Source organism: Nuphar pumila, chromosome 7 (genome assembly GCF_984573655.1).
Source record: "Nuphar pumila chromosome 7, dmNupPumi1.hap1.1, whole genome shotgun sequence".
NCBI classification, from domain to species: Eukaryota; Viridiplantae; Streptophyta; class Magnoliopsida; order Nymphaeales; family Nymphaeaceae; genus Nuphar; species Nuphar pumila.
Genome location: NC_143255.1, coordinates 20,317,013 through 20,343,594, shown reverse-complemented (window position 1 = coordinate 20,343,594; position 26,582 = coordinate 20,317,013). Strand labels below are relative to the sequence as shown.

At 39.3% G+C, this 26,582-nt stretch overlaps 2 protein-coding genes across 2 annotated transcripts in view; one reads left to right on the top strand and one right to left on the bottom strand.

Annotated features, from left to right (window-relative positions):
- LOC149831436 (LEAF RUST 10 DISEASE-RESISTANCE LOCUS RECEPTOR-LIKE PROTEIN KINASE-like 1.2) overlaps positions 1–23,650 on the bottom strand; it is a 38,019-nt gene extending 14,369 nt beyond the window's left edge. The window contains exon 1 of the mRNA XM_090013897.1: positions 22,778–23,650. Coding sequence (XP_089870023.1) covers positions 22,778–23,570 — 793 coding nt within the window. The 5' untranslated portion in view covers positions 23,571–23,650. The remainder of the gene's footprint in view (positions 1–22,777) is intronic.
- Positions 655–1,954, top strand: LOC149831437 (uncharacterized). The gene is made up of 2 exons (XM_090012069.1): positions 655–886; positions 1,709–1,954. Exons 1-2 carry the CDS (start codon positions 665–667, stop codon positions 1,793–1,795), a joined length of 309 nt encoding a protein of 102 aa, XP_089868195.1. The 5' UTR covers positions 655–664; the 3' UTR covers positions 1,796–1,954.
- Positions 23,651–26,582: the final 2,932 nt, after the last annotated feature.

Here is a 26,582-nt window from a genome sequence, read left to right as displayed (position 1 = left end):
AGACATGCTGCACACTATGAAGACTGCAGCAAAAAAAGCATCTGGCGTAGTAGATGATCCATTACTGTGGAAGGGCCATGGTCCTATTACTATCAGGAGAGATTACTGGGATGAAATGTGCGATATGTGGGCGGGAGATGCATTTAAAAATCGCTCTGCGAAGGCTTCACAAAATCGATCGAAGATGCCCGAAGCCCATCTACACACAGGTGGATCTAAGACATTTGGGAGCCACCTAAAGAAAATGGTAACTCATCAATATATAATATTAATTTTATAAGTATAGTTGCAAATTTGTGTACTAAATCTTTTATCATTTAACTTCGCAGGAAGCAGAAAAAGGAGACAGTGTACCATATAAGGATGTGTTTGTAGAAACACATAAACGGAAGACCACGAGAGTCTTCGTATCAGAGAAGGCGAGAACGACAACGGTATGTATTAATTCTATTAATAATCATTGCAATATATATGCAAGTCATCATAATGTTATCATTAATTATTAATGAATACTTTAAACATTATTTTGTAGGAGGCATATGAGCAACAAATGGTAGAGCGATATGGTGAAGACGCTACTCAGCATCCATCATTTGATCCTACAGCATGGGTGACTGCAGCAGGTGAACCCAAAAAAGGTCGCGTGTTCGGGTTTGGGAGTAATATGAACACTTCACCAGTTATTGGTTCTTCCAGTTACGGCTCACCAACTTCTTGCGCCGACATAAGCTCCAAGCAGCCGACTATTCTTTCCGGTGATGATGTACGCGAGATCATTAATGAATCACTGAATAACTACTTCCAATACACCGTCGCCCCCTTTCTCCGAAATGAGATCAAGGCCGCTGTTCAGGATAGGGGATCTTCGATTCCAGGTCCCTCTCAGGTATAATCACATATATAGTTTTTTTGACTATCTTAAAGCACATCTGAGCATGGTAGAATCACATATAGAGTTTTTCTAGATGCCTTAGAACACATATGAACATGCTATAATCACATATTCAATTTTTTTACTGCCTTAGCACACATATGAGCATGATAGAATCACATATATATATATTTAACTTTTTGTCTGTCTTAGAGCACATATGAGCATGATAGAATCACATATAAAGTTTTTTTGATTGCATTAGAACACATAAGCATGCTATAATCACATATTCAGTTTTTTTACTGCCTAAGAACACATATGAGCATATTATAATCACATATTCTGTTTTTTGACTGCCTTAGCACACATATGAACATGCTATAATAACATATAGAGTTTTTTAACTGCCTTAGAACACATATGAACATGTTATATATCATTTATGATAGAATCACATATAAAATTTTTGGCTTTGCCTGCCTTAGAGCACATATGAGCATGCTATATTCACATATTCAATTTTTTTACTGCCTTAGCACACATACGAGCATGATCGAATCACATATATAGTTTTTTGCTTGCCTTAAAGCACATCTGAGCATGGTAGAATCACATATAGAGTTTTTTTATATGCCTTAGAACACATATGAACATGCTATAATCACATATTCAATTTTTTGACTGCCTTAGCACACATATGAGCATGATAGAATCACATATAGAGTTTTTTTATTGCCTTAGATCACACATGAGCACATGATAGAATCACATATAATGTGTAATTTATTTCATTATATTTTGTTTATCAATACTGACTGTTCTTTTCTTGTGTAGGCTGCTAGCGATAATCAGGGTAGTGGAGCTGAAGGGACAGATAAAGACAATGAACAAGAAGACGCACAAAATCTTGGCGATGATTAGAGGACTGTGTTGAAGAAGTTCTATTTTTTTTATTTTTCCTAATTGTAATTGTTGAATTGTAAATAATTAAACTTTTTAGTTTTAAGGTGGAACGATTAATTATTATAGATACTTGTTATATGAATTTTTTTGTGTGGTTTGTTTTTTATTTACAGGAAATATAAATTGTACAGGAAATATAAATTGTACAGTTCTCCGTAATTAATTTTTAAATAAATTTTTTTTGATTTTTTTTCGTTTTTGCGACGGATTAGCGACGGATGATTCCGTCGCTATTCATATTAATCTAGCGACGGCTTAGCGACGGAATTAAATCCGTCGCCACGCCGTGGTCGCCGTTTAGTACCGGCGGATTGGCGACGGAATATAGCGCTCGTTATTCCGTCGCAATTAGCGACGGACTTGGCGACGGAATAATTCCGTCGCCAGTTAGCGTCGAAATATTCGCGACGTAAGCATACTGTCGCCGCGTTGTCGCTAATCCGTCGCTAACATGGTTAGCGACGGATTAGCGACGGATTAGCGACGAAAGGTGGTCGTCGCTAATCTACTGCTCTGTTGTAGTGGTATCTGTTTTCAGTAGAAATTATCATGGATGGAGAGTGGGGTATACCATAAGGGATGATAAAGTTTTTCTTTTTTTAATTGGGATGGATAGCTTGTCAAGGAGATGCGAAGATTCGTGAGTGGCATTGGTGGAAAGAAATTTTTGAAGGCGTCCAGCTCAAGCGCATCATAGTGGACAGCATTAGGAGGGATGTGGTTTGAGTAATGAACTGCGCTTTGGAGGGTAGAGTTAATAGGCACTTGCTTGATATCAATGACGTGGAGTTTTTCTTGCAGTTTGAGAGAATCAAATGTGTGTGGAGAAAGAAGGAGAGCATCTACCTGGCACTGCATCTTGGAAATCTTGGGGTCCTGGGTAATGATCGGAGTTGGAAGGACAAACCTCCAGATTAGATTGGTTTCCCTTTGTTTTGTAATTTGTGTATAGATTCTTTGATGTACTGGTAGGAGTCTGCCTAACCCCAGCTTGCAAATCCAAAAAACAAAAACATTAGAAGGCTTACATCTTCTGTTTTGCCATACAAGAAGTATGAACATGCTACCTAGTCCATGACGCTTCCAACTAGAGCTTGTAATGACCTGAACATACTGAACAAAAGGTGTTCAATCTTGGCTTGTATTTTCTTGCAAGCCAAGTTGAGCTTGAGTTAAACGAGCAAAGCTCAAGCAAACTCATTTACAAATAAAGTACATTTTTAAAATTAAAAATAATAAAATTTAAAGTCTAAACCTATTGAACAAAGTTCAAACTGACTGACTTACAAAATAACTGCATTATTCCAAAGTTGCAAGTGATAGGATTTGCACTCTAAAGTATATTTGAACCATATGCACTCTATGATGCCTATTTCACGAGTTTGAAGAGTACATAGGCTGGGCCATGACCTCATCTCGCTTCCTAGCCTACTTCCAAGAACATGCTACATTATTTTCAACATGAAGTCAAGTGCTCGTTTTGCTAAAACCTAGTCTCTAGACTGTTCCTCGGGCGGGTCAGTTTAGGATTATGAAACAGGTGTAAGTGCTAGGAGAGATTAAGGCCATGCTAAAGAGAACGGCTAAATAAAATCAACCAAGAATGGGCCACACACCAACATAATCAAGAAGACACCTAAATCTCAAGTGCTGCTATGTTAGTACTATATACTACTGCAGATGGTGCTAAACCCATTTGGTGCTAAGCCGCATGCTAAATGGGTTTTCAATGAAAAAAATGATGTTTGGAGCCTCAAAAATTTACCAAGATTTTGAACCGTTCATTTTTGGAACTTTATAAAACCCACCCAGTTGTTGGAATTGAACACTTCAAGAGCTGATCCCTATAAAATCAAACACATAGATCATATCTGTACGGTCATAATTTAAAAATAAAATGAAAAAAGCCCCAGAAACCTATTTAGCATGCGATTTAGCACCAAATGAGTTTAGCACCGACCATTATCTATATATAGGCATTAAAAGAATCTAAAGACCAATTGTCCCAACGCCACCTAAATTTCATAATAAAAGAAATAATTTCCGTATCTTCTATCTAGAGCTACAATTAGCTTACAATCTTTCATATCAGCTTTTAGTTCAATGGTCTTCCTCTTTTCTTATTGTACCGACTGCTACATGCGCATAATTACTCCTATGCATGCAAAACCTTGCATTATTTTTTCTTAAGTTTCACCCCAACTTTGCTACTTAACATATTGTCATCGAAACGCTTCCCAAACAGCATATGAAATAAATCTCTAGATGGAAACAATACTAAAGCCTATACAACAAACAACATTGCTAGAATGAAAACTACTTACTAGAGGCCAATTTGGTCCAACTTAAAACTCCAAATTACAAGACCTGAAAACGGATCCATACAAAGGGTCGAGGCCTATGAAAGTTTTAAGATTGAAAGGAGACCTAAAACATATGCACCGAGGTCGGATTCCCAAGGTCAAGCCAAACATTTAACCACCAGAAGAAGAAGCAAAAAGGAAAAGTCTAAGACCAACTGTTCTCCCTAATGCACGTCATTTTGGATAAGTTTGGGCACAATAATATCAAAATAAAAGCATGGTGTTGTTTGTAATTTCACCATTGATTTGCTTGACTACTAGATTGTTATTGTAATTGTCAAGTGGCAAACAATGATGATGCGTAGGGAAGAAAAATATAATCTCATTAAGCTAGACTATTATATATTATTAAAAAATTCAACATCATGGGCGTAATTATCGTTATTTTAAAAGCTTTGCCATAAGAATATGACAAAAGCAAGAACACAAATTAATACGCTTGGCGACTCCCTCCTTGGGGTCGAGGGGTAAGCCCTCAGAGTTTTACGCCCACATGGACGGAGACCGTAGTATGGCAGACAGAGTCAGTGCGCCTGAGGGGGTTTCCCCGAGTAAATCTCAAAAAAAAAAAAAAAAATTTAATGGCGATGACTTTGTTTGAGATTTCCTAAATATTTGCAGCTTAAGATTTGTAGGCTGCTAAATTGCTTAAGATCTGCTAAACCTGTGGGCCCCAGCCCAGACCTTGGCCCCATTGTTTGGGGGCACTTAACGAGTCACTTGGGAACGTCAATCTTGATAATCTATGGTCCAAATAACTGCAGTGGGACCGAGCACTGTACGCATAATATATGCAAACTTGCGATGGACAAACGCCGTTGATCGCAGCAGCGATGCATGGATGAGGGTTTAGATTATGTGCTCATACAAAAATTATGTACCCATGGCCCTTACGTTACCATTGCACTCCCTAGCAAAAGTCAAACGGGTGGAGGTTCGGTTCGGTAAACATTAAAATAAGCGACTTGTGAGCTTGGCATATTCCTTTTGCCAACTATCGGACGTATTGACTAAAAATGCCTGAATTGATAAGAGGTAGAGGAACCTAAAACTGAAAATGATAAACTACCCATTAATCCGCTCTACAAAGTAGACGATGGAGCACCATTAGAGTTTCTTTCTGAGAGAGACATACACTAGGATTAGCATATATAGGACATGTAAAAGAATGTATTATGTATGCATATATGAAGAACGTGGAACAGAACAATCGTGCAGCCAACAAGCTGAACCAAGCTAACTGTGTTTTTAAGCCCGTTCAGTCTCGGCGTTAACATATGCCACCTAAGGTGCTGCTAAATGAACCGATCTTATCAACGTTCATGAGCGAATAAATCATAGATCAAACTGATGAGCAAGAAAAATACAAGCAACTGAGGTTGATCTCATCTTGGTTAGTAAAATCAGCATGAAAAATCTCTGAAACAAGAGTCTGGTTTCACGTCTCTGAAGCGAAGAATTTGAAAAACTTCTGATAACCACTACCGTTCAAGCCTGTGCTAATCAAAAGAGAGAGAGAGAGAGAGAGAGAGAGAGAGAGAGAGAGAGAATCAACATTATCACTCATGAAGATCAACAAAATGTTGAACCCATGAACCCAACAAAATAGAAAAACAAAACTAAAATATAGAAAAACAAAAGCAAAAGGAAAAGAAAAAGAAACTACAGTCAGCTAGCAACAAACAACAAAGCCAAGCTCAACCAGGATCCTCTGGATAAGAAGGAACCACCGATGAGTGAACGTTGTTCAGACGGAAGGATAGGTCTCTAAGATGCATACGTAGAATCGCGTATACATCAACCAAGATTTTATGGACAAGATTGTTAAGGATGACCGGAATTTGACGGAAAGTAGCATCATTGCGTGCCATCCAAACAAATAGTAAGCAACCATGTCTTCCAGATCAGTCTCCACCGCTTGCAACGTCTAATTTCAATAGGGCCTAGGAGCAGATCAAGCTCAAAAAACTCCTCTTTAACAATTACGTTCGGAGATCTCCACGTGCTATTAAATAGGGTCACGAAGATTGGGCAGGACCAGAATAAATGAAAAGTAGTTTCTTCAGCAGCTTGACACAGCACACACCAACTTGGGAACTGAAAGCCCAGCTTCTTTAAATAACTGTGAGTCTGAGCCCTATCATGCAAAATTAACCAAGCCAAGACCTGAGATCTTGGGGTAGGGCCCTTACCCCATAACGCACACTCAGGGAACCAATCTGCCCCTGGGGGGAGCAACGATCTATACACTTTATGGGTGTGGAACGCACCATTTGGTGCAATAGCCCAATGCAACCACTGATCATAATTACCTGCATCCCCAATTTGATCTCTAAAGGACGATAAGGCTCTCAGCCACATGCTTCGCAAGTGCGAGATCGTCAGCCCCCGGGTTCCATGATGAAAGTTAGATAAATCGGGAGCACCATATTTAGCATGAAGCAAACGAGCACAAGGAGAACCTGGTTGATAGGCCATCCAACATTGCTTGGCCACAAGAGCAATAGTCCTCTGTCTTGGAGCAAAAGCACCTAAGCCAGCCATACGCTTAGGTAACACCAACGTTCGACAACCAACCAAATGGCGCTTACTCTTAAGCTGACACCCAGACCAAAGAAAATCCGTCATTAAACGACAAATCTGCTTCTCCACGCCCACAGGCATCACGAACATTGACATGAAGAATTCAGGGATAGAAGAAAGAACATGTCTGATTAAAGTCAGACGGCCAACAATGGAGAGATAAGACGCCTGCCACGAAAAAAGCTTGTTTTTCACTTTTTGAATAGTTGGAGCCCAAGCAGCGGAAGAGAGGTGCTTCACTTGTAACGGCAGGCCCAAATACGTCATCGGCAACTCAGAGATTGCACAATTGAAAATCCGTTGACCCGCTGCAAGCATAGGATACTGAACATTGAACATAGTAATAGAGCATTTGCTATCATTTAGGGAAAGCCCAGAAAGAGAAAGAAAGAACTGGAGAATAAGCTTGAATCTAAGCATTTGTTGCACGTTTGCTCACCCAAAAATAATCATATCATCAGCATAAATAAGAATATGGTCCGAAAAATCTGGAAGATCTAGAGGATCTATCAGGCGCTTCTCCGCAGCACGCTTGAGCAACACCACGAGACCCTCTGCAATGACATTGAACAACAAAGGAGATAGAGGGCAGCCTTGCCTTAGTCCACGCCCCAATTTGATCTGACCACCTCTAGTGCCGTTAATCTTAATCATGGCCTGAGCATTAGAGACCAATTCTCTCACCCACCCAGAAAAATGACGACCAATGCCAAAATTGGATAACATTTGAAATAAGAAGGGCCAATGCACAGAATCAAAGGCTTTATGAAAATCTAATTTAAGAGAAAAATAGGCCTGACCACTAAGATGTAAGGAGTGAATGACTTCAGAGGCCAAGATGAATGAATGTTGAATCCTCTTATTGTGGATAAAGGCGAACTGAGAGTTCGAAAAAATTTGGTGAGCCACGACCTTCAACCTATTAGCCAACACCTTGGCAATCATCCGATAAAGGGCACTCATAACAGAAATCGGGCAAAACCTAGAGATATCAGTTGCAGCATCATCTTTCGGAATTAAAGAAATAATTGCCAAGTGGGTTTGAATAGGCAATCTGGAGTTGCGATAGAACTCATCAAACATGTTAATAACATCAGGCTTCACACAAGGCCAAAAAAATCTGAAGAAATCCACATGAAACCCATCATAACCTGGAGCTTTCCACCATGACAAACCTTTGATTGCCCTAAAAATCTCATCTTCAGAGAACTTCATTTGCATAATTCTAGCTTGATCTTGCCGAATCGAACCAACAGAAACAGGACCAATGACACCATTCGCAGTAAGTGAAACAAAATATAAATCTTTGAAATACTGAGTGACAGCTGAAATAACGTGCTGATTAAGGAACAAAATATTCCCAATGGTGATTGATGGGATGACATTCCTCCTATGACGATGAGAAGCATATGAGTGAAAAAATTTAGTATTACTGTCTCCGGCCGCAAGCCATTTCACCCTTGCCCGTTGCTTCCATCTAATTTCCTCTTTGACCCTCCAGTTCTTCAAAAGCGTTGATAACTCAATAGATCTGGCCTGCAAACTTTGCAAGTGTGAATCAGATAGAGACTCCGGGGAAGACATAGTTTGATACAATGCTGAAATCTCTTGCTCCCAAGCAGTCATTTGCTGAAATTTAACCACGTCTCGATTATGGAGCCAAGCTTTGATATCTTTAGCGAGACGAGACAACTTCTCATGACACCGGATAGCTGCCCACTGCTCATTGGAGGGCTTGTTCCAAGAGTCTGAAATAATAGTATGAAAATCTGGCTCCTGGAGCCACTATTGTTCAAACACAAAACTCCTGGCGGAATTAAAACCACCCCCCCAAGTAGTGATTAACTGACCATGGTCCGAGATAGAAGGAGCCATCAAGACACATTTGACATCTGGAATGAGATCCAGCAAATTTGGAGTGACAAAAACCCTGTCAAGAACTCTGCAGCATGGGCGAATTCGCCTATTTGACCAAGAGTAACGCTCCCCACTAAAAGGAATTGGGTAAAGGTGATGCCGATGAACAAAATCTTGAAAACCTCGCATAGATGGATTGGGAAGAACGGGGTTATTAGAATCATGAATAGACAAAAGGCAATTAAAGTCTCCCATAAGAAAATGGTACTCCCCGTTTGAGACGACGATCCTATTTAAGTCGTTCCAGAAAGCAGGCCTCATGACAGCGTGATTAGAGTGACTACAAGTCCGATAGTGAGTCCTCCTGGCAGAAGCAACTAAAGTCCGCACTTGCGTTGAACCGGATGCAGTGCAATTAGTGCATTTGCGCTGGGTCTTGGGAGTCCATGTCAAGACAAACTCCGAGGGCAAGAGCAGAGTTGGATAATTGGCACCGCCGAAAACAGATGATGCCAACACCAAAAAATTCACCATTGCCTTGACAATTCCACAACATGGCAGAGTTGGAGAAAGAGTCGTCGAAGAAAGCGTAGGAGTAAAAGGTAGTTGTAGGAGTGGCCGGTATCGTTAGAGTTGATGCAAGAAGAAACTGCTGGATTTTGGATCGGACCGGATCCAACCTAGATGTGACACATATTGACATGAAACATATATGAGTGTGGCTCTTGACAACTGTCCCTTCATGCTCATTAGGGACCTTCACTAGTGCTCATTAAGGACCCAATATAGACCTCCACCAAATCTCTCTATAAATAGGAGAGATTCATGAGGGTCTTGCTCACTTTTCGACATTCTGACATGAGCTCATTAAGGGCGTCGATTGACTGAGGAGAACGTCGACTACCCGCATCCACCGAAGTGTCGTTCGGATCGTCCAAGGCAACATCTGGTAAGTGGCACTTCCGCGATCTATTTTATGCTAACATTGGGTTATGGGCCCACATCGAGCTTCCTCTGCCCGCATATTCGAGGTGTGGGTGTGCCAACGTCCATGCAGCGCTTGCCAAATTTTTTAATCGGCATTGTTCTCCCTCGGTGAAGCTCATTTGATTTTGGGATATAGGATGGCGATGGGGGAAGCATTGACAAGCGACCCACCACCTGTCAATGTCGTTTCAGCCAACCAACGATTGCTGAGGCGACGTTTATTGAACATCCTTAAATTTTGGCCATCTTCGGCAAATGATCCACGATCTGCCTATTGATCTGAGTTCATTGACATGTGAGGATCTTGTCTGAGTGATTTGAGTGTCGTCAGAGTTTTGTGAAGGAATTCTGGCATGTTTTTCGACGGTTCTATAGAATTCTGTCAGAACTCTATCCAAGCACAATCTGACATCTTGATTTATTTTTTTCGGAGAACTGGAACAAAATTCGGCAACAACGTTAAAACGAAAGTTGTTCACAATTAAATTCTGAGCAACTTCTGTTCAGACCTTGTAGACATTTGATATCTTCAGCAAGTTGTATTTTGGAAAGAAAAATCCCGAACCCATTAGGGGGTTTCGAGTGGACCAGGTCTTTGTCCGACCCAATCGAACTCAGTCTAGGAACCGAACCCATTGGGGGTTTCGAGTGGACCTGGTTTTCTCATGACCTGATAAGATCTGGTACATGACCCGGACCCGTTAAGGGTTCTGAGTGGATCAGACTCATGCCCAACCTGGTAGAACCCAACCCGATCGAACCCAGACCTGTTTCAAGGTGTTCGGGTGGACTGGGTTTGAACCCGATCCAGAGAGATTTGATCCAGGGCCTGGACCTGGGGGTTTTGGACGGATCAGATCTATGTTTGGTCCATTTGGCTTGATCCAGAACTCAAGACCTGGTTGGACCGAGTTTGGATCTGGATTGGGTTTGGATCATGGGATCTGACTCGATATTCGTTTTAGAACTAGGTTTGGATCTGAACCAGGTCAAGAATCCGACCCATGAAATGTTTCAAATCGGATCAGGTGCGAAACAGGACCCTGTGGATCAGGTGCGAAACAGGATCCTGTCCACAAGATCCGTGCATTGTTTGACCCTTTTAAGGAGCATAACTGGTTTGGTGACCAATTCAGTGGATTTTGATTCTGGTTTAAAGCCCTTTATCACCGGTTCAAAAAAAAAATCACTGTTTCCTGCAAAATGAGACCCTATTTTCTTGTATCTAATAAAGAATGAGGGTTTTCTCATTCGATTTTAGGGGTTTAGAGGTTTTTATGTATGTTTCGAACCTATTCGACAATTTTGAGTCTGATTCAAAGTCTTTCTTGACTGGTTTGAGGCTATTTTTGACCAGTTTGGGGTATTTTGTGGTTGATTCCAACACTAGGACCCCGAGTATTACTTTTAACAACATGCCTTTGTCAATTTCTCATGTTTTATGCGTATTTTTATCATGAATACATGATTTTTTGCATGCATTTTATGTTGTTTAAAGTTATCCATGATATTTAAGTATGAAATTATGACTTAATTCATGATATATGTGATATGTTTCATCAAAATTTTACTTATGCATAAGAGATGAATGAATTTGTGTCTTTTGATGTTATTATACATACTTTATCATGAATATGCATGCATTATCATGATTGTATGGGGCATGATTTATAATACAAATATATTTGCAGTAAAAGATTTTGATTAACTGACTCATGCAATCACCAAAGTGATCTGAGTTATGTTGATTGTGAATTTTTTGGACTATATTGATATTTGATATTATGGTTGTGTGCGACTTTATGAAACAATGATTCTACCAAAGGTAGGTTATTATGTTCCAAATTCACATAGAGTGTAATAGTAGGTGTGTACACCAGCCCATGAAGCATGTTAGTACCCAAAAGTATAGTGTCAAATTGCATCTGATTACATGATCTATTAGTTTCACCAATTGAAGTCAATTCCTTGAAAATTGAGGAGGCAAAACAACTCAGAGTATTATTCTTTTCATCAAAATGAAATGATCTTGCCTTAAAAAAGGTGAATAATAAAGGGCCTCATGTTTACCTTTTCAATCTGAATCTAATAAAGAGTGATTAACCCACTCATGCAAAAAATAACAACTGCTCAGAAAGCTGTATATGAAAAGTGAGAGCGCTCATATAGTCTTAGCTTGTTGATCTTGCAATCACGAGTGACTAGGAATATTAGAGGGGTCATCTCTCACTGCTGGACAGTGAAAAAATTTCTCAAAGCCATTGAGGCAAAAATTATTGATTTAAACAGGATTTTATCTCAGGTCATATGGATCAAAAACTTTATTATAAGTCTTGGTATAATAGACTATATTGAGAGGCCACTAAAGATCTTATGTGATAATAAAGTTGTGTCATTTTCGAATAACAACAAGAGATCCACCTCATGTTGACACATGGGGTTAAAACACTTTGTTGTTAAAGAAATGATTGAGAATCATTTACTGTATATTGATACAAGGATGGATCTATTTGATTCTTTCTGATGTATGACAATACATTATAGTTATATGTGATCACATTTATGAAACTAAATTGATTTTCTATAGTTTTTGTGCATTGTTGATTCTATATAAAGTATCTTTCATTTGAAAAGAGAAAATAATATAATAACAATATTAAAATTATCAATAGAATGTGTAAAAGATCAACTCATTCATAAAGGTAATCTTAACATATTAAAAATTAAAAATAAATAATATTATAATACATGAAAATATGACATCTCATATAAAGGTATTAATTTCCATGACACATATGATTTATTCTTTTGATACAGGATAGCATGTGAACCCACATGAAAATTGAATAGAGATAATGGTAAAAAATCTCAATTATATATTTTTTCATGTCAATAGATCAACTGAAAGAATGTTGGATTTTAGATCGGATCAGATCCAACCTGGATGTGACCCATATTGATATGAGCACATCAAAGGATATATATGAGTGTGGCTCTTGGGTTTTGAAAGTTATAGGATAGTTATGAGGTCTCATAACTATCCATTCATTGCCATTAGGAACATCCACTAGGGTCCATTAAGGACCTTCACCAAATCTCCCTATAAATAAGAGAGATTCATGATAGCTTCATAAAGACTACCATGAGGGCATGCATGGTTGTTGAGTGCCACATATGTGTGTGATTTCTCTCTCTGGGTTAAAGGGTTCCGCTCACCTTTCGACATTATGGCTTGGGCTTGTTGAGAGCGTTGATTGGCTGAGGAGAACGCCGATCACCTGCATCCACTGAAATGTCATTCGAATCATCCAAGGCCGCATCTGGTAAGTAGCTCTTTTGCGATCTATTTTATGCTAACAAGAATGAGTCTAGATCTGAAATCGTAGCCGCCGCTAGTGTAATCACTACTAACATAGGGCGGGGTTGAACAATCCTGGGAGTAGGACTCCCTTTTGTATGCAGTGGTGAAGTTGAGAGGGAGAGGTGGGTTGCCACCAGTGGCGTAGCTAAGATTCATGTGAGGGGGGGGGGGGGGGCAAACAGGGGTGTAGCAAAAAAAAAAATTTGTGTGATAGTCGGGGGCAGCGTCCCTGAAATTTTTTTTTTGAGATAAAATAAAAAATGGCTACAATTATTAATAAAAATATATTTCATATGGATGAATCAAACTATTTGCTGCAGTCAGGGCTGGGCTAGGACTGGGCTTTCAAAAAAAAAAATTTAACTGTTTCGGAAGGCACAGTCCTGTCCTGCCCCCCCCCCCCCCAGCTACACCTTTGGTTGCCACTGATATCTCTGAGCATTATGTTTCTATCGGGGTAGAAGCAGGGATAGAAGCCATCCATCTGGCTGGGATCGATGGATATTTTGATGGTCTGATCAGTGTAGTCGATTCCCAACACTGTTAAGTTGAGTCCACTGTGTGTTTGGAAGAGAAGGGTTTGGTTGTTGTCATGGCAGGTGAGATTGAGACCTGGGTATCCACAGCCACTCTCATATTGGGATGAAGGAGAAAAAGGGTATTTAACGATGCCCCCATCACAAGTTTAAGGGGGGCACAGGCCGAGTACTGTGGGTTTAGTGCTGCACTAGACGTGAAGAAGTATAAGAAGAAAAAGAAGGTGGTTGCCAACTGAACTGTGAGAGAGGGTTCCAGGATTCCATGGGGAAACATTTGAGAGAGAGAGAGAGAGAGAGAAGAAGAAGAAGCAGCAGCAGCGGAGGACAATGGCGTAGCTAGGATTCATGTGAGGGGGGGGAGGGCAAACAGGGGTGTAGCAAAAAAAAATATTTGGTGTGATAGTCGGGGGTTTGGGGGCAGTGCCCCCGATTTTTTTTTTTGAGATAAAAAAAAGGCTGCAATTATTAATAAAAATCTATTTCATATGGACAAATCAAACTATTTGCTGCAGTCAGGGCTACAAAAATGGATAAAAATCTATTTCATATGGAATCAGGGCTGGGCTAGAGCTGGGATTTAAAAAAAAATAATATTTTTTTTAACTGTTTCGGGAGCAGCCCAGTCCTGCCCCCCCCCGGCTACGCCTCTGGCGGAGGAGGAGGAGGAGAAGAGGGAAAGAGATTAGTAGGAAGAGAGAAAAGGAAACGTAGGAAACACATAAGAGGGAGAGAAAACAAAAAATGGTACATAAAAGTAAAAGTCAAAAGAAGATATGTTACAAACTCTACGATATCGCGGACGTAAGATAATGCAAGGATAGGTAATCCACCTTTGCCTTTCTTAACTGAGTCAAGTGCCCTTTACTACAATGACAATGGCAGGTGATCTAACCCAAGTTGGTTAGGAAATCTCAAGGTAGGAGAAGAATAGAGCTGTGTAATGATCAAAAGTACTACTGACACAAGCAGTAGAAAGTGGGTCACCTAAATAAACCAAACTAGATCACGATTGCAGATCAGTTGCAATCACATTGCACACTTTCAGTGTGTGCCGCTGCACTTGACCGCCCTCCCTGTCAGATGCAAACTTGATTTAGCATGTCCATTATGGAGATCCACCTCATGTTGACACATGAAGTTAAAATACTTTGTTGCTAAAGAAATGATTGAGAATCATTCATTGTATATTAATACAAGGATGAATCTATTTGATTCTTTCTGATGTATGACAATACATTATATTTATTTGCGATCACATTTATGAAATTAAATTGATTTTCTATGATTTTTGTGCATTGTTGATTCTATGTAAAGTATCTTTCATTTGAAAAGAGAAAATAATATAACAACAATATTAAAATTATCAATAGAATGTCTAAAAGACCAACTCATTCATAAAGGTAATCTTAATATGTTAAAAATTAAAAATAAATAATATTATAATACATGAAAATATGACATCTCGTATAGAGGTATCCATCTCCATGACTCATATGATTTATTCTTTTGATACAGGATAACATGCGAACCCACATAAAAATTGAATCGAGATATGGTAAAAACCTCAACTATGTATTTTTTCATGTCAATAGATCAATTGGAAGAATGTTGGATTTTAGATCGGATCAGATCCAACTTCGATGTGACCCATATTGATATGGGCACATCAAAGGATATATATGAGTGTGACTCTTGGGTTTTGGAAGTTATAGGATAGTTATGAGGTCTCATAACTATCCATTCATGCCCATTAGGAACATCCACTAGTGCCCATTAAGGACCCATTATGGACCTTCACCAAATCTCCCTATAAATAAGAGAGATTCATGACAGCTTCATAAAGAGTAACATGAGGGCATGCATGGTTGAATGCCACATATGTGTGTGATTTCTCTCTCTGGGTTAAAGGGTCCCGCTCACCTTTCGACATTATGGCCTGGGCTCGTTGAGGGCGTTGATTGGTTGAGGAGAACGCCGATCACCTGCATCCACTGAAATGTCGTTCGTATCATCCAAGGCCGCATATGGTAAGTGGCTATTTTGCGATCTATTTTATGCTAACAAGAACGAGTCTAGATCTGAAATCGTAGCCGCCGCTAGTGTAATCACTACTAACATAGGGCGGGGTTGAACAATCCTGGGAGTAGGTCTCCCTTTTGTATGCAGTGGTGAAGTTGAGAGGGAGAGGTGGGTTGCCACTGATATCTCTGAGCATTATGTTTCTATCGGGGTAGAAGCAGGGATAGAAGCCATTCATCTGGCTGGGATCGATGGATAGTTTGATGGTCTGATCAGTGTAGTCGATTCCCAACACTGTTAAGTTGAGTCCACTGTGTGTTTGGAAGAGAAGGGTTTGGTTGTTGTCTTGGCAGGTGAGATTGAGACCTTGGTATCCACAGCCGCTCTCAGATTGGGATGAAGGAGAAAAAGGGTATTTAACGATGCCCCCATCACAAGTTTGAGGGGGCACAGGCCGAGTACTGTGGGTTTAGTGCTGCACTAGACGTGAAGAAGTAAAGAAGAAAAAGAAGGTGGTTGCCAACTGAACTGTGAGAGAGGGTTCCAGGATTCCATGGGGAAACATTTGAGAGAGAGAGGAGAAGAAGAAGCAGCAGCGGAGGAGGAGAAGAGGGAAAGAGATTAGTAGGAAGAGAGAAAAGGAAACGTAGGAAACACATAAGAGGGAGAGAAAACAAAAAATGGTAGTAAAAGTCAAAAGAAGATATGTTACAAACTCTACGATATCGCGGACGTAAGATAATGCAAGGACAGGTATGCAACTTTGCCTTTCTTAACTGAGTCAAGTGCCCTTTACTACAATGACAATGGCAGGTGACCTAACCCAAGTTGGTTAGGAAACATCAAGGTAGGAGAAGAATAGAACTGTGTAATGATCAAAAGTACTACTGACACAAGCAGTAGAAAGCGGGTCACCTAAATAAACCAAACCAGATCACGATTGCAGATCAGTTGCAATCACATTGCACAATTTCAGTGTGTGCCGCTGCACTTGACCGCCCTCCCTGTCAGATGCAAACTTGATTTAGCATGTCCATTATGGATGGCCCATGTCCAAACTAGATATCGGGTCTATCTATAAGATCATCATTGTCTTTTCAACTCCCATATTAAGGGTTGGACAAGGGATTCGATCCGACCCATTAACAGCGATACTGCTTTTCATTCGTGTAGAGGATCAATTTTGTCCAAAGCAAAAGATCTAGGGAAATTTTGGTAAATATGATGAAAGAAAAAACAAAGAAAGAAAGGACACGGCATGATGGGGCTGTCTTTGACTTTAGGAATATGAGTGGTGGGCCCAGGGTGAGAACGGGGATCCACGCAACACCCAGGCTTTGACCGTTGAAAGTGGAATAATTAATAGCTGCCAAACACTGAAAATGACAATAATGCCCAAGAAACGTCGGCCAGGGACAATTAGGGTCCACAAGGTCAAACGGGGTTAAGACTTAAAAGGGTGAAAGCTGATAGAAGCTTCCATGATGATGATAATGGTGGTGGTGATAGTGGTGGAGATTATTCCGCGCACACACTCGAGTTTTTTTTTTATGACGAGAAATTCTCGCTGAGAACCAGGTCACTTAATAGGCCCGCCTCCTGAGAAAAAAACTCATGTGACGGAGCTCACAGTTAAAGGAACCTGCACACCCGGTGAGAGTTGAACCTAGGATGAAGGGGGTCAGCACCTTAACCCCAGGCCGGCTACCACTCAGGCGGGTGTCTGCAAACACCCAAGCCCCAACTTACATGAGTTCCAAAATACGGGTAAAGCAATTGCTTTCAAGTTTCTAGTTACTTATACAACACTCAACAGCCTATAATTAATTACCCAGTGTAATGTCATAATAGTTTTCAAGTTCAGCCAGCTAACCGTAAGCTCACACACACACACACACACACACACACTTGACTATAACATATACTCTAGGAAAGGCCTTTAGTACGATCATTTTGTCATCAGTTTGACCAGATGGGATGTGTTCGGCGTAGTTCATTTATTAGGAAATGCGTTTTAAACCGAGCATACACAACATGACAATAAATCCAAAGCATTTCTTTTTGCTAAACAGCCCTTGTAAATCAAATTTGTAGGACTTGAAAAAAGGATATAAACTTGCTATGGTCGTTTCTATATATAATTTAGTAGAAAAACATTAGTTTTCACTTTTTTTGTAGATCTAACCTTATAGATGTGATTTAAATAGTTTGTTTAGCAGATAATAGATTTTGCGTCTATGTTTTTGCAACATGTAAGTTGGTTTTTCAATGGCTTTAAAAATCAACGGTCCTCAATGTACCAAAATTTTATGACTCGAAAAAATCATATTTTTATGCCGAAAAAGGATGATCCAAAGCATATAAACCATGCCGAACACATTTATCAGGTTGAGTGGATACAACTTGCACCTATATGATTTCACTAGATACAATAGATAATAGCAAATATATATAGGCATTAAGAAACTGTCAAAACATCCGTAACTTCTGGTAGAGGGAACAAGTGTAACCAACATAACACACACATGACTAACCATATTTTGATATAAAAAAGACTAGCTTCGATATAAGGATAATCAAGCATTTTCTAATGATTATTCTGGTAAAATTAAGCTGAGCTGAAAAGGTTCTCCATTTATTTCTTAGGTAATGTTACTTTAAGTCATTTTGGAGATTGAATTTTTCACTCTCTTCAAAAGTTTACACGTTATTTAGCTGTGACCTATCATATTTGACTAGAGAATTGACAGGTTCATTTTTTTTCTTTCGTATTGCTAAACTGGAGAGCATCTCTTATAGAATTAAAAAAAAAAACAAAGAAAACGTGTTATATATATATATATATATATATATATATATATATATATACTGATGATGATGATGAAGTAAAGGTATAAAAAAAGAAGTGGTTAGAAAATGAATTGTGCTTCTGATTGTCAAAGAGATTTATGGGGAAACAATGAGATACAGTGATATCAGACCAACAGATCTGCATCAGTTGCTGTATCTTGTTAGGTTTATCAAATTTACTAACAAACATGATAATTGAGTTGTTCACTTGACACGCCCAAGATTCAGCAGTTTTGCACCTAACTGTAATAGAGATTAAAGTAACTTTGATGAAACATTAAATTAGATGAAACTAGATGAGGATGCATGATGCGGATAGGTTGGTCTCAACTACTACCATTTTGTGTGATGTTTCTGAATGAATTACAGGTACCAATATATATTGCATTTTCAAATTTGTGCGCCCATATGAACTAGGAGTAAGATGCTTGTGCAATCACAACAATGAATGCAAAAAGCCTAGTGTCTAATGTCCAGTGCCTTGAAAGCCTAAACCCTCACCCTTTTAATATAAATAGTGAGGTTTAGATAGTGAAAAATTTTGTATTCAGTTAATGAAATTATTATGTTGTTAGCATAATTCTAGGGAATATATTAGGAACTAAAAGGACCACAAGTTCAAGTTGGATACTAATTTGATTCCTGCAAATGATAACACTGATTATTTAAATAGCCACTGAATGAACAAAACAAGCATCATATGCTAGCAAGGTTAGAAATTTTTGTACAGTATCCTTGTTGGTATATTTCACTCTTTTCATTCCTTTGCTTTCCTGTGACATGACTATATGGCTACTAGATAATAGTAATTTTCGCCTATGAATATGATGCTGAATACGAATCTTTTTGTACACCAAGACTTTGTCAGATCAGAAGCGACAGCAGTAAGTTCATGAACTCAAGTACGATTATGTAAATGATATTGATCACCTTTCACATGATTCTCATACAAAGCGTCCATGTTTCTATGTCAAAAATAACCCATGAAATTTGTGGCAAAATTACTGCCATCTAGCACTTAAAAACCTGTATAATATGCTGTTATAACATATTAATAGGAATAATTTCCGTGAAATAAGGTCGATCCTACAGTGGCTAATTAAAGCGAAGACCAGAACTTTATCCGCCCAACTTCTTTGTCTGTTACTATTCTGCAACTGCCACCTCAATATGCAAAATTATGCAACTAGAATCACCACTGAATGACATTAGATTGTTGATGCCAGAACTGGCCCTTACAACCCAGATAGTAGGAATCGGGTTAAATCTCCTCTGCACTGCACTCATAAAATTAAAGCACTGACAAGAAACTGCATCCTTCCCTAAACCAGGAGGTACTAGTTCATAGACAATTGAATTAGACTTGGTCACCATGGTTGAGCACATTAGTGGAGATTGAAGACTTAAAACTGGAAGTGGTTCAAGTTACTTGATAATCGAGCTCCGAACATTATAGAATTGTCTACTGATGGTCAAAAATTGACCTCTTCCAGACAAAACTCGAAAGATCCTTACATTGCAGAAGCATCACAGTCTTGAAGTCCTATTAAAACTAGTCTTGGGCGTTCATGACTAACAGCCAAACGAGACTATAAAACTAGTACCGAATGTGAGATTGGTCGAGATTTTACAGATTACAGTTAAACCCTATACAAATATATGCACTTTGGGTTCATGTAGATTAGAAACACAGCACGTGATGCATAAGTTCTTGATGCCCCATATTTCAAAAAATTTAAAATGATCAACTGAAGGCTTCAGTATCAAACCTATGGTATCCGGACACTCCATTTTGCCCTCCTTACCTGTGTCGACACGCATCATTTTACCCTTTGTACATACAAGTTTGTATTTAATTTATAATTATATTTTCAGTATATAATATATATATATATATTCATATTTAGATTATATTCAGTTTATTTTGTATATATATATATATATATATATATATATATATATAGTTGTGTCCCCATACCCACATTTTACCCTCCGTACCTGTACCCGCACCCAGGTGACATGGTATCAAACTCATATAGCACCTCAATAGTAATTCCTTGTTTCGTCCTGGAAAGAGTGAATCTATAAAGACTAAAACAGCTAGAAGAGATAATAAGTAATTAGCAACTGTCTAACATTAGCAATGACTTACAGCTTCAGAGACAAAAACTCTGATCTTACTCTTGTTCAGATATTCATTTTTATTATGTTTCAGTGATGAAATGTAGATTCAAGGTCTTTATAATGAACTAGTAAGTTCTAATTTATAGGGTAACAACCACTATCACTTATTCCAGCTTCAATCATGAATAACCAATGAATGAAGTAGCCTCCAGAAATAATCTGAAAGTGCTTAGAAGCAGCATCAAGCATGCAAGAAATAATCTCCAAGAAAACAGATCGACATAATTTCAGAAAGTAAATATCAGAGCGACAGCAGTTTCTTGAACAATAGCCAAACACCTGTAATGTCCAAAGTACGTCTAAAAAATTATCAATAGCATATTTGTTATTTCCAATTTGATGAGTGAAAACACACTTTTTAGCTTTAAAAAGTAATTACAAATTTTTAAAATCGCCACCAGTCATAAGGGTGCGTTTGTCATCTCAATCAGTTGAACACTGATACCGTTGCTCACGTTAATATAAAGGATTTAAAGTTGGATTAACCCTTCTAAAAACTTGTTTTTTCTAATCTGCCTCTCTGATTGTAAAGCATTTTTAAATTTTGCAATTGATTTTTTGTTGTTCCATAAATCACCATGTATTTAACTAGTCTATGTTATCAGACTAACCCAAGTGCAAAGTTAATTTGAAACCTTTGATATTACCTTCAACTTCAGAGACAAAAATCCCAGTCTTGAGTTGAGGGAGGAAATTGGCAATACCCAGCTCCAAAAAGTCACTGTTTGGTTGGTAGCAATTTTGGTTCTTGGGAAAACCAGTTTTTGGAGTACGGTCGGATATCAAACAGAATCCGAATCTCACAAAATTGGTAATCAAGGCTCGGGCTCAGTGTTTACACATCCAAACCCGAATACGAATATGAGTTGGAGTCAAAGTCTGACAAAATCCGACCCATTTAATGCAAACATATATAGTACTGGCGAACGAAACGGCATGGCTGCGAGTAGGATTTTATTAGGAATTTAGTATCCATACGCTAATCAGATCGGGATTCAGCAGAGCTTCTCTCCATCAAGTTTGAATCCGATTCCGAGTTTGATTACCTTGCATCCGACTACATCCAATCTGAGTCTGATTCGTTTACATCCCTCCATACTAGCTAGAAAGGTGACCACTGTAATTCCACGGAGTTGGTAGATCGACGGGTCCATGCATGGGATAAGGGTGTCAGCAAGTTACTTCAAGGTCCAATTAGCCAAATGGGCTAGGTTGATTTGTGTCTGGAAATTGAATCCAAGAGTCCGAAACCAATTGATATCTAGTTCTGTTTAGAGTTTAGGCGTTGCCCCGTACCTATTACTGTGAAAAGATAATAGGAACCAGATGCTGGGATTACACCTCCTAAACAATTACAGATCCATAACGGAAACTGTATCAAGTTGGATTTGGTGGTCCCATACTCCAATTCCCAACCTACTTAACAAATATCAGCAAGCCATATAAATATAATTAATGACCAAAAAACACGATATTTTCAGAGTGTTGACTATCTTGAAAACACTGCGTTTTTATCGTGACATTAACACCATAAGCAAATCCTTTTTCATTCTTTATATTATTTAGAAACTTTAAATTTAGCCTTCTATATGCATTTAAATTTTTTTTTTCGAAAGGCAAGCTGGGGTTAGGCAGACCCCTACCAGATAACTCTTAAGCCCCATGTGGCAGAGGGATTCGAACCTGGGCCTTCAACTCTTAAGCCACATGCCGATTTTTTCTCGAGAAAGTCTCTTAAAAGTTAGCACCGCTGCTGGGTATTTTTATTGCGATATTTTCAGAGCCCGATAAATAGAGTGCGGTAAAAACAAGTTTTCTTTTTTCAAAATCTCTCCCATTTTATAAATATCACTTTTGCAATATCAGCACGATAAAAGCTCTTTTTCTATTTTGTACCTTCTATATTTTTATATGTTTTCCATTTGTTATATTTTTATACATGCAATAATTTGCTCAGTTTTTTTTTTTAGTATTAGAAGTTTTTTTTCTCGCTGAGATTTGTTTGTGACTAGACCGCAACCACAGACATCCCAATTTCCCTCATCCACTTGCGACTAGGAAAATAAGCATCGGATTCCACACGGAATTCAACTCCCACCAACATCCTCAGAACCAAATACGAGAAAAGAGTAAAACCCAGAAAATGAAAACAGATCAACTGCGGAAAGAGGAAAGGGATTGAAGAAGAAAGGCTTACGGTCTTTGCAATCGCGATCGTGCTCCCCATCGTTGCAGAAGCAAACGAACGGTTTCGCCTTGTTGGGGTTGGAGCCGCAGCACCCACTGGACGCTTCGCACCCTGCGCAGAGCGCTGCCTGGCTCCAGTCCAGAACGAACCCTCCCTTCACCACCGACGGGAAGCTGCTGGTTGGGCTCCCGGCGGCGGCACCCAAGTAGGGAACCACCACAGACCTTTCGCAGACAGGCAGCAAGTCGGGGGCAATTAGGAACCCTGCGGGAATGGCGTACGACATCGAAAATGCATTACTCAAACAACCAATTGAATGAAAAGCATCGTTTGTTGAGGGTGATGGTGTTGAGTAGCTATTGACGGGGGGGGAGATGAAGGAGGTACAACTAATGAGGAAGGTGAAATTGGTGTTTCTGAGATCGAATTTCAGAGGGGTGGAGTTGAGGGTGGCGGAGTTGAGGGTGACGTTGTGGCGGGGAGCAGGGCAAGACTGGGAGTAGATCTCTCCGTCGACGAGGGAGAGCTGACTGGTGTTGTAGTTGATGCTCTTCACCACGTAAGTGTCGCTGGGGAGGGTGAAGGTGGGCGTCCTCCCGTCGCTGCTGCAGTTGATGCCGAAGCCCTCGTATCCGCAGAAGGATTGCTTTGCTGCCGTGTCGTTTGATGTGAGGTAGAAAGGGTAACTGATGTTGATGTTGCCGCATCTGCTCTGCGGGCAGTACTCGGAGATGTTGGCCGAGAGGGCAGTAGAGATGGACAGAAAGAGGAAGAGGAAGAGGTGATGGTGGGAAAGAGGCATGGTGGGCAGAGTGTTTTGCTCTGAGGAAGGCGTGCAGTGTAGGAGGAGAATAATAAGAGGCTTTGACGGACGGTGGTGAACTTGGGGTTCCGGTTGGGGTTGGGCTTGGGGGGGGGGCTGATGTCCGTCCGTGTGTGGGATTGAGGGATAAAGAGTTTTAAGAGACGTGTCGGACACTTCAAAGGCGTCAGAACTCCGAAATTTCCTAGGGATATAACTAACTGACCATATTGCCCTCCACTAAAGTAGCTGCGTAGGCTTTTTCTTGGTCCTATATGGGCGGGGGTTGGGAGTGGCGACGACTAACTCACTTTGTGACTTTAGCAATTCGAAGGATTTGCCTAAGACTTTGTAATTGACCGTGTTCATCTTTGGCTTGGTCATTCCTAAATTGATCGATGATCTTCCACTCAATCATGCCTTGTTAAGTTGACTCAAACATACTATAGATCTGCTAGGTTCAAAACGATCATGCCTTTGAAAAAGGGGTCTTGGAACAAAATGATCACACTTGAGCTGGCGTATAATAGATGACCCAAAGTATGTCTTGCTGATTTCCAGTTGTCTTCGTCCATGGTTTGGATCAAACAAGGTCCAGTCAGACCACCCGTCCTGGAATGGTTCATAAAAGTGGATCTTAGTTCGAGTTGGTTCAAACAAACCTGCTCAAGGAATGAAGGGTTAAATCGTAATTGCATTATTTGAAAAAACCTTACGATGGCATCCTAGAACGATGGAATCTGAAGGCTTCCTTTGGACATAGCGCCTTCATAATTAGGTTTTCTTTTTTTTTCTTCTTTGTGTCCTTGTCAAATTATTTTCATTTCAATAAAATTACAAAAAAAACCCTCCAACCATAACCTGTTTGTTTGAGCCCGATTAAGAATTAATATCTCAAAGCTGTGAGAGTATGATTCTCGTTTTCCCCAATTTCTCAGGTGCAAGCAAACGGCAAAAATGAGATAGTGAGATTCGAACACGACATTTAAGGTTATTTTACTTACTTTTCGTGTAATTTCAAATCATTGTCCATAATTTCAAATCACATGAAATGGAATCCCATGTGATTCCCAATCACAATGTGCTAGGGCTTCCGCCACGTTTTGCTTAGCCCCAAAGGGAAATCATTCTCTTAAGGGTAAGGGAACAATTCTCATTGGCCTCATTTTTAACGCTGAGAGCAAGTGTCAGAAAATGGGGCAACAAGATCTGAAATAACATTTGGGGTTATTTTATTCATGAATCATGTGATTTTTAAATTACATTGACCTCATTGTGATTTGGAAACTTCTACTTTTTAGATCACATGGGATGGATTCACATGATTTTGAATCACATAAGTTGCAAGCAAGCAAGCAAACGTGCCTTATGAATTTCCTTTTCCTAGCTTACGCAATGTTGGAAAGCTTCTAACTGTAGTTTCAGAATAACTGCTTTGGATCATGTCAAGCAGCAATGCCCTTCTGCTCTGGTTGATTGGCTAGTTTACCTACCAAGGATGAAAGACCTAGTGGCACTGATTCTGCTTGCCGTACTTACAGTTGCTGTCCCGACAGTGTACAACTCTTAGGGCTTACCCCCTTACCCTCAGTAGAGTCGCCAGGCTTTGGCTTGCAGGGGAGATGTTAATGAGATTTTAACCTAAGCCACCCCTAAAGTATGTTTGATAGCTTATTTATGGTTGGATGAAATGAACAAAAATAATCAAACAAAACATTGGTTTTGTTCATTTCGTAACAACCGTTCCAAGTCTAATTTTTGTTTTGACCGTTTTCCCCATCTATGTTCCAAAGTCCAACCTTTGTTACGGACATCATAGACAAGCCATCACATTAAGAAAATATTTAAAGAAAATAAAAAACTAGAAGAAGAAAAATACCCTAATCAAGATTTTAATCAAAAAAAGAAGAAAAATATCAAAGAAAACCAAAAGAAAATAAAAAAAGGAGAAGAAGAAGAATACCCTAATAAAGAAGAAGAATATCTTAATTGGATTATAATCAAAACTAACCTAATCAATGAAAACCCTGAATAATGAAAATCAAGAAGAAGAAGAAAAATGAATAAAAAGAAGAAGAATAAAGAAGAACGAAAAAAAATTGAAGAAGAAGAAAGGGGAGAGATATAGAGAAGAATGAAGAAGGGAAAAAAATGAAAAAGAAGAAAAACCAAGAAGACGAATGAAGAAGAAGAAGAAGAGGAAGAAAGAAGAAAAGGGAGAGAGAGAAGAAGAACGAAGAAGGGGAAGAAAAACGAAAAAGAAGAAAAAAATGAAAAAGAAGAGGAAGAAAGAAGAAAAGGGGGAGAGAGAACCGTGCCCGATCATCGGTGGCCTCCCCAGCTTACACATGAGAGAGAGATAGAGAGTTGGGGGACCCTTTCCTCCTGACTTTTTTTTTTTTTTAGTAACACCACCCCTGGTTCCCTGCGTCCAGTTCTTTTTGTAACAAGGAAGGAGTGTTACGAAAATTATATGATTTTTTGGACGCGCAAAACGCATTCAATGTTTGTTGAAAATCTCTGTGAATCCTGTTGAGTGCATCGAACATACCCTAAGGGACTAGGCCCCAATTCCATTGCCCCAAACCACTTGTGCTCTGGTTGATTGGCCAGGTATTACCTATGTCATAATGATACTTACACTTGTGTCCAGCCCCCTTGTTTTTACACTTGATGAAATAATACGCAAAAATGGCAGGTCGAGTGTTCTTTTACCCGTGTCCTTGTGATGTACCCTACCTTAGAGGTATCCCACATTTTTACCAACCACTTAAAGTTTGTAGGCATGTCACAGTCGCATGTCCGGACATGATGACATGGATATTGGCATGTATGAATAACATTTTAATATTTTTTAATAATTTAAAAGAATTTTATTAAAGTGCATTTTTATGCATTAAAGTATTAAAAAATATTTTTTTATTAATAAAAATTAAAAATATATATTTTCATGTACATTTTTCAAACACAAAAAATGAATTTGCACATCATAGTAGTTTGTGTGTCGGGTTG

Bases quoted from the DNA above. Each gene is read 5' to 3' on its own strand.
- LOC149831437 (XM_090012069.1), top strand. From the start codon at position 665: ATGAACACTTCACCAGTTATTGGTTCTTCCAGTTACGGCTCACCAACT. The intron at 887-1,708 runs GTATAATCACAT...TTTCTTGTGTAG, and splicing joins CGATTCCAGGTCCCTCTCAG to GCTGCTAGCGATAATCAGGG.